The sequence below is a fragment of the Pristiophorus japonicus genome, chromosome 14, assembly GCF_044704955.1.
Source record: "Pristiophorus japonicus isolate sPriJap1 chromosome 14, sPriJap1.hap1, whole genome shotgun sequence".
NCBI classification, from domain to species: Eukaryota; Metazoa; Chordata; class Chondrichthyes; family Pristiophoridae; genus Pristiophorus; species Pristiophorus japonicus.
This window is the reverse complement of record NC_091990.1, coordinates 135,732,741-135,746,294: the sequence shown is the minus strand read 5'-3', so window position 1 is coordinate 135,746,294 and position 13,554 is coordinate 135,732,741. Positions and strand designations below refer to the sequence as shown.

At 42.0% G+C, this 13,554-nt stretch overlaps 1 protein-coding gene across 1 annotated transcript; it reads right to left on the bottom strand.

Moving 5' to 3' along the window:
• Positions 1-647: 647 nt before the first annotated feature.
• Positions 648-3,796, bottom strand: rag1 (recombination activating 1). The gene has a single exon (XM_070898751.1). The coding sequence runs from the start codon at positions 3,711-3,713 to the stop codon at positions 648-650; it is 3,066 nt and encodes a 1,021-aa protein (XP_070754852.1). The 5' UTR covers positions 3,714-3,796.
• Positions 3,797-13,554: the final 9,758 nt, after the last annotated feature.

The window sequence follows — 13,554 nt, the reverse complement described above, 5'->3', positions numbered from 1 at the left end:
TAGTGACATATTCCAAATGGCTTAAAAGAAACTTATTTCTGTGAAACTGCACAGTAACCAGTTGCACCCATTTCTCTTCCATTGCCATGTAAAAATAATCTCAAATAAGTTTAATATTAGGCATTTTTACATTATTTGCCAAAACAAATCAATAAATAGCTGGATAAGAATACAGAAAAACACAGCAAAGCACCACAACTGATATAGTGGTGTGAATCAACAGGCACCGAGAATCATCGTCATTTCACTTCCAACAATAAACCTGCCATTGCTGATTTTGGGATGTTTGAATTCTGCATTCAGAAAATATTATCCACTGCTTCATCTGACAAAATGATCTGTTATTTAACATGTTATTAACTTGCCCACTTTTCTTTCACATCTAAGCAAAGAATCTAAACAACATTCCCGCTTTCTGTGACTATCTGACTTTCTATTTTGGCTGCAAATGGCACATATATTTACCAACTGAGCCTGTCCAACACTTCACTGACCACTTTCTCTTGATAATCCTTTTGGGATTTTTTCACCAAAGCCAACTCTGCTCACCAAACTTGGCCATGATAAGCCCAATTGCCCACATGGTACAGACTGTTCACAGTCACCTGTGGTTAAAGATACTTAGAACCAATTTCAGCTCCAATAACTCAGCTTAAAAATTGAATGGAATCATCTTCAGCTATTGTATTATCTTGGCTGATTACTTCAGGTGGTACAGATGTATGCTTTTTATATTTCAATGCATTGTGTGCATCCATGAACCTCTGTAAATATTTTGAAGTGTACAACCAGTGATGCTTCAGAATGTCTTCCAACTCATAGCTTTTGGACTGCCTTGCATTCATCTTCCTGAAACGCCGAAAAAGCTTATTGCCTGATTCATTCCCTTCACTTGCCCAAGCGCCAATCGAGCCATCTCTTTCAATGATCTCAGGGACATGAGCCAAAGTCTTATGCAGGTAGTTGGTGATCTTCCCTTCATATCTGTGCTTGAACTTTGTACGAAGCAGTTCTGCAAATCTCTGGGAATTAAAGCTGTACTGGCAGAGAAGGTCTGGGCATTCTCTAGCTGGAAATGTGGAACGCCACACTGGTTTCATGAGAACGTAAAGGTGCATTAACTCCCTGAGAATTTCTCGCCTCTCTTCAGATGGAATCAACTCACATACAGCTTCTACAGTCTCTTTGGTCATCAGTTTTCTTGCAAAGTTTCCATTTAACCTCATGACAGGTTTCAGGTTTATCCTTTGTCTTAAGTGTTTATCGAGCATTGTATTCCACCTTTTCCTTTCCTTCTTAGATGAATTGGGATTTTTGTGCAGTTCCCTAATCTCATCCTGGAAAAGTTTGTAGAATTCTGTTGCATTTCCAATGTCGCAATGCAAGGCATCTATAGAGGGCTGTGTTTCAATAAATGGTTTTGCCGACACCCCCTTCACTCTATCACGTAACTCTTCAGCCGACTCATGATATGGATTTGAACGCCAAATTTCATAGCGTTCTAAGTTCTCTTCGTGGCTCCTTGTTATGGAATGAAGGAACAAATTCTGTGAAGCCTCACTTCGAGTGGCATCGCATAATGTGCATACATAGATAGAGCCTGAGGCTTCAAGGCCCTCAACTTCACGTACAAACTTCTCATCATACCCTGTGCCTCTAAAGATAAACTGAAATGATCTGAGCAAATCTCCAATTTCAAGGATTAAATCACTAGTCTTCATGGCTTCTCTTTCAGTGATTACTGGGCCCAGTATTGCTGTCAATGTTTCGTGGTCAGATTCATCTGCTAGCATTAGGCAAAGTGGTTTGCAGCACAACTCAGAATTTGGCTTTAACTCTTCGAATACTTTCACTTTTTCATTGTTTTCATTCATCACACTTACACTCATGATTGTAAAGGAATACCTCACTGCCTTTTCTGGAACTGATGGACCACATCCATGTTTTTCACTGACATCCCCCATTCCATCGCAAGATTCCTTGATTACTACAGTAAATGGTCCACTCACAAACTCGTCTATTTTTTGACATTTTAAACCTTCCAAAATATCGTCCTCAAGATCCTTCACAGCTGAAGCAAGTGCCACATCATACCTAAATCGTCTTGAAATTGTCTCCATTGGGTGATCATCAACACATTGTGGGCAACCACTCATACCATCTATTATTCCCACTTCAATGCTTGTAGAGACATTTGCTAGAGGAGGCTGCCATTCGAATGAATAATAACCTGGCAACAGTGTTTTCTCTGTGTTTCGGAGAGCATGCAATGGCTGGAAGATCTGCTTCCCAGTAGTTGCTTTGACCGTCCTATACATTTTATGGTACTGACTGCAACTCAGAAATGTATTGACTCTAATGGCAAGACAGACTGCTGGCTTCAGTCCTGATCCTCGCCCCTGCATTAGAGCTTCCAGCTCATCTGCTTGCCTGTGCTCATTTCCAGCTCTCAGTGCCAGCAAAAACAGAGTAAGACATACTGACTTTACATCGCCACCTTCTTCTTTGTCTGCAAAAGTCTTCACATGCAGTTTGAGATCTCGCAGACGATGTTTTTGAGCTCTTCGGGTTAAAGACAGCAAATGCTGCCTTGGACGGCCACCCTTGTTTATTGGTGAGTAAGCATGCTTCATTCTCGTTTCTTTGTGATCTTGGGCATGCTTAGGATATTCACCTAGTCTCACCTCCACCTCACAGTCTGTCACTGGACATTTTACAACTAGTGAGTTGAGAACATTCATGAATGATTTAACTGGGCTGATGAACTCCGTAGGGCCAAAAGGAAACCTACAAACTGGACAATACTTGCCCAGGACTGCAGTACATTTGAGAATACACGTTCTGCAGAAAAGGTGCTTGCATGGTGATTGCACAGGGTCAGCCAGCAAGTGCTCACATACCTGACATGACACTGACTGGATAAAGTTATTGGGATAATCAAGTACAAGGAGTTTCAAACTTAGGTGGATCTTCTTGCAGTTGACAATCTTTTTAGCCAATAAAATACTTGTACTATTTATTTGATCTTTTCTTTTAGTGACTCTTGGCCTGCCGGGAGCATCAACTGTTACTTTGGGCTTCTTTGTGACCGGTGGACTTCGTTTGAGACACTTTCGTTTGCGAGTCCCATTTGAAAAGTTGCAAATACTGCAAAGATTGGAATGTGGCTTCCACTGAACAATTGTGCTGATAGGAAAGAATGCATCTTCATTAGTTGTGTTGTTGATTGTCTGAATGACAATCCGCCAGCAATTGTAGCAGAAGTGGGTAGGATATCTGGCTTCTGTATCTGTCTTGACATCTATCCTAAATGTGTTATGAATGAGTTCTGGCCAAAAACTGTCTCCGTATCCCATTTTCCTGAGGACCTCTTGTGTGACATCGTCAACAGGCCCACTAACCGGGTATTTCATGTCATAACTGTTGGTGTTAAAGGAAGCTCCACAAATCCGACAGAGGTTCTGTAAGCGTAATATATGATCTTCCAAAGATTTTGTTTCCTTTTGGCTAAAGTCACAGAACTTGTTTTTTGGTGGGTTGACTTCTAAAGGTATGTGTGCCAGGGACTTATCTTCCAAAGTCTTCTTGTCCAAAGGCAATGTTTCCAAAGGCATAGTTCCCACTGGCTTCATTTGAGAGGATGAGGATTGCCACAATAGGCCATGAACTGGCATAGCAGTCTCTGGCTCAAAAGGCTTTGCCATTGAAATCATGGCTTCCTTTTGGACATTTATGGCCTTGTTTCTGAATGCCTAAAATCTTCAGGTATTATTTGCAGAGGCATCTCCATTTCCATTAGATATTGGTACCTAATAGAGATATAAAAATTGATTATTGATTGAAACATGATTACAGTTCAGCACCTTCAGAAGCTTTATTACAACTCTTACATTCTAATCTGTCATTATTCAGAGAGTTGCAGTTTACAATGTTAGGTCTGTGCTAAAATTGGGTTTTTGATTCAGTCTGATCTGTAAAAGACCACCAATAAAAAACCATCACACCTAATACGAGGGGGGTAATATTAACCTTACCCGCCTGGCGGGAATTTGGCAGGGTCAGGTAAGCCGCTCATTTTACACTCAATGAAGTGTAAATTCAGGCAGGGTGTAAAACGGGCAGCCGGCCTATCCTCTTCGTTTCCTGCTGGCGGGTTCAGTTAAAGTTACGCCGAAGATCTTTTGATGATGAAAAACATATAATTTAACTCAGAAAGAAAAAAGTAGAAAAAATTACTAGTTAGTACAAGAGTTTTATTTTGTACATTTAAAATTCCCACTGCAGATTTCATAGACCAAAGCTCACTTTTGCATCTTTATAAATACATAGGAATACAGAAAAGTTACAAAAGAAAACAGACCCAACCAGTCGGTATTTATTCTTCACACAACTAAATAGCTCTAATCACAATTACCCACCATGTTCCCATACTCCGTCAATTTAAGATAATTTCCTTAGGTTAGAATACAGAACAGAATTAACTAAAAAACAATCACATAACGGGCCTCGCTGCTGCCTACTAATGGGCTATGGTCTTTTAGCAGTGGGATCTGCCGTCAATAAAAATAATATATTGCACAAAAGAGGCTACTGCTAACTTGAGTGTTTAACAAAGGACAGAAAGCCAAAGGTTTGTGGAAATAAGTCTTAAATGATCACAAAATTAATAACAACTGCAATTATTAGACTGTGGTCAAATATTTTCCCTTAGGTTAGAGTGACTCAAATCTGTCAGAATCATCTAAGTCTTAAGATTCACTCATTATCCCTAAGATCTTTTAATGCTGAAACACACAAAATCTCATTTTGTCTACTGAGATTAACAGACTTTCAGTTATTTAGATAGTCCTCAGGGGTAATATTGTGATTTTTATTCCATGGCTACAGAGCCACAGTATTTTTGTATCATCTGTATGAAGCACTTTTGTACTGGGAATTATGTCTATTGGAAGTAGATATAGGATTGCACTGAAAGAAATATTGCTTGAGATTCATAACATCCATCAGTAATATGTTGCACTCTGCACAGATCGTAGCCTGGATCTCAACTAGTTTGCTGGAAGATAAAGGCTACAAGATGATACAGTTGCACCACCTGGCCTATAAAACCAGTACAGCACATCTTAAGTTTTTACAATATTTGTCATGTTATTTTACACAACTAACCAAAGCATCCACTGAGTGTAAGAAGTCTGCAGTGATGATTTTTGAAATTGGTACAATGCAGCATATTTGGCATTTCCCAAACTCCAGTGTTACCATGCCTTAGGGTAACTGGGAACAGAAAATGTTGGCTTCCATTCACAACTACACATTCAAAAGTTCACAATCTAATCAATCCACTTTCATAGAGATTAATGGGGGTGGGTTTGGACTTTTTAAAAACTTGATACACCAAAGATAAGCATGCAGTAACCTTGTAATACACTTGTTTGGGAAATATTTTACAAATGTTAATATAAAGTACAGTTTGAACTATAGGATAAGGACTTTCAGTAAAAGCAGGCAACAAGCTGAGTGGAAGAATAGTTCTGCCTACTTTCTCAAGAATTAGTAATCTGTGGCATATTTTAAAGAACTTAGTCCCCACCATTTCATAAAAATGATCTATTTCTGCAACTTCTATGCCATCTCTCCTCACTTCTCTTAGAGCTCCTTCTACTGTAAAATGTAATGAAACTGCAGTATACTCTAATGTCCAGTGCAAGAGTAGGAAAGCAGCAGTCAATTGAAAAACTGAAAAGTATTCTTTTTGATGCACATTCCTTTTCTATGTCTAACTTTAAAATACTCAAAAAAAAAGCATCTATATATAAAATCAATTGAACCAACCATGTGCTATTTCTTGCTCAACTCCTTACATCCCTACCTAGTAGTCTATATTATACTTATCCCATATAATAATAAACAAGTATAAGGTATATATGCCCATGGCAGGAATCCTCAGTAACATTTTGCTATACAACTTAGGATAGATAAACTTATAGGAATTATAATGCTCCTAATGTAGCTCTACGCTAAGTTAAATCAGTCGCTGTACAAGTACTGACAGCAGTGCCATTCTCTACATTACCTTTATCTCACAGAATGTGTTTTTCAGAGAGGGCTTCCATCTGTTACAAGTCATGAAGTAAACTCTGAAATAACAGGAACTCTCTCTACCTCTTCTAGTATGTTCTGTGGCAGCTGATGTGGTGGCCGGCCTCTTTACCATGTCACTCCTAAACTAACTGTCACACTTAACCACAATCTTAAACTGTGACTGTTACTTTGTGTATCATTTTCTCCACTATTAAATCGATCAATGCTTTATGTAGCTGTTGAAGTTTTGATTTTTTATTTTATATTTTAATCTTATTGAAGCTGTTTATTTTCTTTATACTTTTCATTAAATCTTGTATTATATATATAATCTAAATAGTTATCTTCTCTTTATTGTTAGAATTCTATGATTCTGTTATTTATTTCTCAGCTATTTCTTAATTTATTTCCTCATTCCCCCCGCCCCCCCCAAACTTTACCCTAATTTACTATAGTACTGTACCTCTTTTGGTTGTAGACATGTAAAATGCTGCTATCTTGTGGATTGATTTAACTTCACAGTGTTTCTAGAACATAAGAAATAATGTTCGGCCCCTCGAACCTGCTCTGCCATTCAATAAAATGCTGGCTGATCTTCTACTTCAACTCCACTTTCTTGCATTATCCCCATATCCCTTAATTCCCTTAATATCCAGAAATCTATCAATCGCTGTCTTGAATATACTCAACAACTCCACAGCTCTCTGGGGTAGAGAATTCCAAAAGATTCACCACCCTCTGAGTGAAGACATTTCTCCTCATCTCAGTCCTATATGACCGACCCCTTATTCTGAGACTGTGACCCCTGGTTCTAGACTCCCCAGCCTAGGGAAACATCCTCCCTGCATCTACCCTGTCAAGTCCTGTAAGAATTTTGTACGTTTCTCTGGAGCGTGTTTCTCAAAACATTGGTGCAGTTACAATAGATCCCATTTAAACGATGAGTACATATTTCTGATGAATGAATAAAAATGGAAAATTTCAAACTATTTTATTTGTGCATTCAGTGCCCTCCCGATCTAACAAAATACTTTAGCTGTACATTCTTAATAAATATACTGGTGTTTATTTTTTTTAAGTTCCTGAACAAAAGCTGCACAGAACAACACAGGCCAGAATTTTGCCAGCGCTCAGAGGATGGGATCGGAGGCAACCCGCTGTCAACCCACCTCCATGTCAGTTTCCTAAGTGTCAGGTCTGCCTGCGCTTTGCAGATCCGACACCAAGCGGCAGGGGAGTCCATTGAAATTGTTACGAGCTTGTTAAAAGGTACTTGAACAGCATTTTACCATGTACTTACTATTATGTCTCAAATAAAGCAATGTGACTGAGTACGGTAGACTTGAATAAGTGTGACCTTAGTCTCTTTATTCTGACTCCAGAGTGCTGGCACAGCATGGGAAGCCTGCTTATATACAGTGCTCCCAAGGGATGCTGGGATCCCTTGGGACTCCAACAGATGTGCCCTCTGGTGGCGGTAGAATGCTGATTACAAGGTGCAGCATACATAACACTTACCACCTTTGTAACTTTTTCACAAGGCTCATGGCGCTCAGGGATCACGTCTGGTAAGTGGGTTGGTTTTTTAATGACTCTCCATTCCTCTGAATAGTTGACAGCTGCAAACTTGTTATAAAAGCTACCGTTTCACAGCTGTTCACTTTCCAATCTTAGAAGCTGAAGCCTTCAGGATTTGGAATATAATTTTCAGCTTTATGCAGTTTGGAAGTGTTTGCAGTCAACTCTCTATCTTCTGTCACTTCCTTGGAGCAACTCTCTCACCATTGACAGATCATTTCTGCCATCTCAACTTCAACTGCCACCTATTCCAGCAGTATTGGTGCCCTTGAAAAAATCTCACCTTGGTCTTCAGAAACCCACCATAATCAGCCCCAACACCAACATCACCAGGCACATCAGCAGCACCAACAACAACACCAGCATTCTCCACAATCAACTGATGCTGCACAGGATTCGACATCAGCACCTGACACATTGCTGCCCAGGAGGCCAGGAATGGCCTCAGCATGGCCAGATTTATTTCACTTGATGCTGTACACCCTGGCTGCCACATGATGCGCCAGGTTGGCATCACTCCACACCAGCTCCATAAAGCATCCCTGGAATGACCAAGCCATTCCTTTCATCACCATTGGGGGGTACTCTTATGTCTCACCGTTCACTGAAACTCACTAAGCCACTTCCAAAAGTGCACACAAATCTGTCAAAGAACGCAAAGTGTTGAAAATAAACATTTCAATGTTTGATAACACATTAACAGAAACTTTACATGAACATGAACACCCAAGTGCCTACCCTTGTGTGTTGTTAGTTGGTATGATTGGACTAGGATGAGGGTGAGTGTGAGGGTGGCTAGTGAGATTGGGCTGTGATAATGTAGATAGAGTGAGAGGAATTGTGGAGGTGCAAGGTAAGTTGGTGTGAGTAAGGATGTGCAGGAGTAGGGTAGGGAAGGCAGAGTGATGGGGATGTGATGAGTGACACAGCAGGATGAGATTGAGTGTAGCTTTGCAGTAACATTTCATGATCTACTGAGATCATTGAAAGGTCTGTGCTACTGCAGCCATGTCCTCTTGCTGACACTTCTGCTTGTGCCCTTGTGTACAATATGCAACCCGGGTGCTTGGTCTCCTGGGGAGGTCTTTCCACCCAATAGAAGGGAAGAGAACCTCCCTGCACGCTGTTACTCCCTCCATAAGCATATGGACGGAATCATGGGAGAGCCTTGGTGCAGCCGTGCACCATTGTGCAGTGCTTGTCAGTGTTTGCAGCACCTTAATGCTGCAGAACGCTGAGAGAACAACTGTCAAAATCAACGTGGACATGGTCCCTTTAAAGAAATCGGCTGATGATACGTTATCAAATGAAGTGATCAGACCCGCCTCCTTTTAATTGGCCAGGAACCTCGCAGGGCAGGCTTAACAAGCCCCATCAATGGAAGATTCTTTTCACAGAGCCAGATGGAGCCTGGAGTGGGGTGGCAACCTGCCACAATATCCCAGCCGCCTCAAATTCAACACGATTGTTGAAATCGTGGCCATATTGTGCATCAATCAGTCCCAAACAGTGGATGATAGGAGAGGTGAGAAGGATCAGATATAGGTACATACAAATATAAGAAAGAAATGAGAAAAGGTCATTCAATTCATTCAGCCAATCTTTCCACAGACTGTATTCAAGGAGAATAAAACCTAAACATCACTGCAGTAACAATTACCTTCAGAAAGTTAGAAATGACTTCTCTAGATTTCTAAGAAATCGAGAATTAAACTGAATGACTTGGTCTTTAATTATTTTTAACAAATCTCTATGGGTGCATTTCATTTTGCACCGACATTACAGTTACACCATAATTGCAGCCTGAATTTGGAGTCAGAGCCCAACCTGACACTGGAGCAAAGCAGGCTCTGGAAGAGGGAGTCTCACTCACTTCACGTCAGAACCAGTTCAATACTTCACTCCTGATTTACACGATAAGTTTAGCATTTTGGCTTTGCTCCGATGCCACAGTTGTAAAGTGTGAATGCACTGCAAAACTCTCAAATCTCTATGTCTGTATATCTTCAAACCAGAGTAACAGTTTCTGAACTTGCATCGAGTTTTTGTGGATAAATATCATTATAACTATTAGACAGTGCAAATGCATCAGTGCAGTGCATCAGACTACTGATGCAGAATGAATTCCCCGGGTATGAAATGTGCACAAACTGAAATATCTAAAACTATTAGTCTCTGCTCAGCTATGATAACATGTCAAATGCACTCTTGAAAAGAATACAAAAAATGCGTTTTGACTGTATGAATTGTGAATAGAGAGGTCTGCCCCATTTACTTACAGTCACTTACAGTCAAGAGTTTCTGTTCTCCCTGGTGGCAACATATCTTTAACATCAATAGCTTTCGCATTATTCAGTATGGCATAAGGACTGGTTCCAACTCTTATATTGATGTAAATGCAGAGAGGCTTGATGAGCTCAATTTATTCTCATTATGAAAGAGAGAAGGGAATCATGATTAAACTGTTTAGAATTATGCAGGGATTTCATAAGAGCGGTGAGAATATGGAAGTCACTAGCACAGGGAGCACTTGAGCCAAATAGTATAAATGCATTTCATCATCATCATAGGCAGTCCCTCGGGATTGGACTGTTCAGCCACCTAAGGCCTCATTTTAAGAGTGGAAGACTTCCACTCTTAAAATGAGTCCTTAGGTGGCTGAACAGTTCAATACGAGAGCCACAGTCCCTGTCACAGGTGGCTCAGACAGTCGTTGAGAGTAAAGGTGGGTGGGACTGATTTACCGCATGTTCTTTCCGCTGCCTGCACTTGATTTCTGCATGTTCTCGGTGATGAGACTCGAGATGCTCAGCGCCCTCCCGGATACAATTCCTCCACTTAGGGCGGTCTTTGACCAGGGACTCCCAGGTGTCGGTAGGGATGTTGCACTTTATCAGGGAGGCTTTGAGGGTGTCCTTGTAACGTTTCCTCTCCCCACCTTTGGCTCGTTTGCCGTGAAGGAGTTCCGAGTAGAGCGCTTGCTTTGGGAATCTCGTGTCTGGCATGCGGACAATGTGGCCTGCCCAGCGGAGCTGATCAAGTGTGGTCAGTGCTTCAATGCTGGGGACGTTGGCCTGGTTGAGGACGCTAATGTTGGTGTGTCTGTCCTCCCAGGGGATTTGTAGGATCTTGCGGAGACATCGTTGGTGGTATTTCTCCAGTGACTTTAGGTGTCTATTGTACATGGTCCATGTCTCTGAGCCATACAGAAAAATGGGTATTACTACAGCCCTGTAGACCATGAGTGGCAGATTTGAGGGCCTGGTCTTCGAACACTCTTTTCCTCAGGTAACTGAAGACTGCACTGGCGCACTGAAGGCGGTGTTGAATCTTGTCATCAATGTCTGCTCTTGTTGATAAGAGGCTCCTGAGATAAGGAAAGTGGTCAACGTTGTCCAGGACCACACCGTGGAACTTGATGACGGGGGGCAGTGCTGTGTGGCGAGGACAGGCTGGTGGAGGACCTTTGTCTTACCTTTGTCAGCACTATCTGACAGCCAACACACATAAAGGTTTATATTCATACACTAAATTGCCCTCTGGTATCATGTCCTCACCAAAGATATTTTAGGCTACCATGGATCAGATCTTACAGGGAATAAATCACTGTTTGTTCAATCAAGATGATGTATTGATAGCCACTGGCACAGAGAAGAAAAATCTGGAAATCTTAGAAGAAGTATTCAGTTCAATGACCATAATCTGAAGCTGAAGAGAAGTATTTTTGCATTTGTACAGCTTGAGGTGGTTGATCTAGGATTGTGGGTAGATGAAAATGGTCTCCAACCAGTTAAGAAGAAAGTTCAATACATCATGATGGCTCCAGAACCGAAAAACATTACTTAATTACGATTCTGTTTAGATATGGTCCAATATTATGTTCGTTTCCTTCCTGGTCTAACAACAGTACTTGCACCACTCCATTATTTATTCAAGAAAGGTGTGCATTAGATATGGGACAAAAAGCAACAGAATGCATCCAACACATGCAAGCGACGCTTGAGCAGTAGTGCTCTTCTCGTCCATTATAATCTGGCTCGTGAAGTAAGACTAGCATGTGATGCCTCTGGGTATGGTGTGAGAGAATTGATCAACCATGTTATGAATGATGGGCAGGTAAAAACGGTTGCCTTTGCATCACTTACGCTCAACAAAAGCAAACAAAATGATGCCCAGATTAAGAAAGAGGCTTTGGCAATTATATTTGGTATTAAAAGTTTCACCACTTTCGTTTGGTATGCTACTTCACACCAGTAATGGATCACAAACTGTTACTAGCTAACCTTGGCACACAGAATCGAGTATTGTACATGAAGGCAGAATGCAGTGGTGGATGCCCTTTCAAAGTTGCCTCATGAAGATTCTGAAATTTGCCGCAAACAGTCAATCTTTACTCCACATGTCGTTGATGAGGATTTTCCAGTCACCACCTCTGTTATTGCAGAGCACACACAAAAAGATGCCACAGTACAGAGGGACCTGGGGGTCCTTGTGTAGGAAACACAAAAGGTTAGTATGCAGGTACAGCAAGTAATCAAGAAGGCAAATGGAATGTTGGCCTTTATTGCAAGGGGGATGAAGTATAAAACCAGAGAAGTCCTGCTATAGCTGTAAAGGGTATTAGTGGCCCCGACCTGCGAGAGACCATCAGCAGCAGGTCGGGGCCAAAAAAGGAGCGGCGCGCGGCGGCCATGGGCAGAGTGGCGGCCCCAACCTGCAAGCGACCATCAGCGGCAGGTCGGGGCCATAAAAGGAGCGGCGAGCGGCAGCAATGGGCAGCATGGCAGCTTACCACACTGCAAGGTACATAGAAATTAAATGTAGTATCTCCAAATTTGCGGATGACACTAAGTTGGGTGGCAGTGTGAGCTGCGAGGAGGATGCTATGAGGCTGCAGAGCGACTTGGATAGGTTAGGTGAGTGGGCAAATGCGTGGCAGATGAAGTATAATGTGGATAAATGTGAGGTTATCCACTTTGGTGGTAAAAACAGAGACAGACTATTATCTGAATGGTGACAGATTAGGAAAAGGGAAGGTGCAACGAGACCTGGGTGTCATGGTACATCAGTCATTGAAGGTTGGCATGCAGGTACAGCAGGCGGTTAAGAAAGCAAATGGCATGTTGGCCTTCATAGCGAGGGGATTTGAGTACAGGGACAGGGAGGTGTTGCTACAGTTGTACAGGGCCTTGGTGAGGCCACACCTGGAGTATTGTGTATAGTTTTGGTCTCCTAACTTGAGGAAGGACATTCTTGCTATTGAGGGAGTGCAGCGAAGATTCACCAGACTGATTCCCGGGATGGTGGGACTGACCTATCAAGAAAGACTGGATCAACTGGGCTTGTATTCACTGGAGTTCAGAAGAGTGAGAGGGGACCTCATAGAAACGTTTAAAATTCTGACGGGTTTGGACAGGTTGGATGCAGGAAGAATGTTCCCAATGTTGGGGAAGTCCAGAACCAGGGGTCACAGTCTAAGGATAAGGGGTAAGCCATTTAGGACCGAGATAAGGAGAAACTTCTTCACCCAGAGAGTGGTGAACCTGTGGAATTCTCTACCACAGAAAATAGTTGAGGCCAATTCACTAAATATATTCAAAAGGGAGTTAGATGAAGTCCTTACTACTCCGGGGATCAAGGGGTATGGCGTGAATGCAGGAAGTGGGTACTGAAGTTTCATGTTCAGCCATGAACTCATTGAATGGCGGTGCAGGCTAGAAGGGCTGAATGGCCTGCTCCTGCACCTATTTTCTATGTTTCTATGTACAGCGCGAGCTGGTGCAGGAGAGCGACGGCAGCGAAGAGGGATGTCATCAAGGTCCAGGTCGGTGATTGGAGCATGGGCAGGTACAGCAGGAGCGGCGAGGTCGGGGCAAAAGAGCAGTGAGAGATTGT

Excerpts from the sequence above, each read along its gene's own strand:
- rag1 (XM_070898751.1), bottom strand. The coding sequence starts at position 3,713 with ATGATTTCAATGGCAAAGCCTTTTGAGCCAGAGACTGCTATGCCAGTT.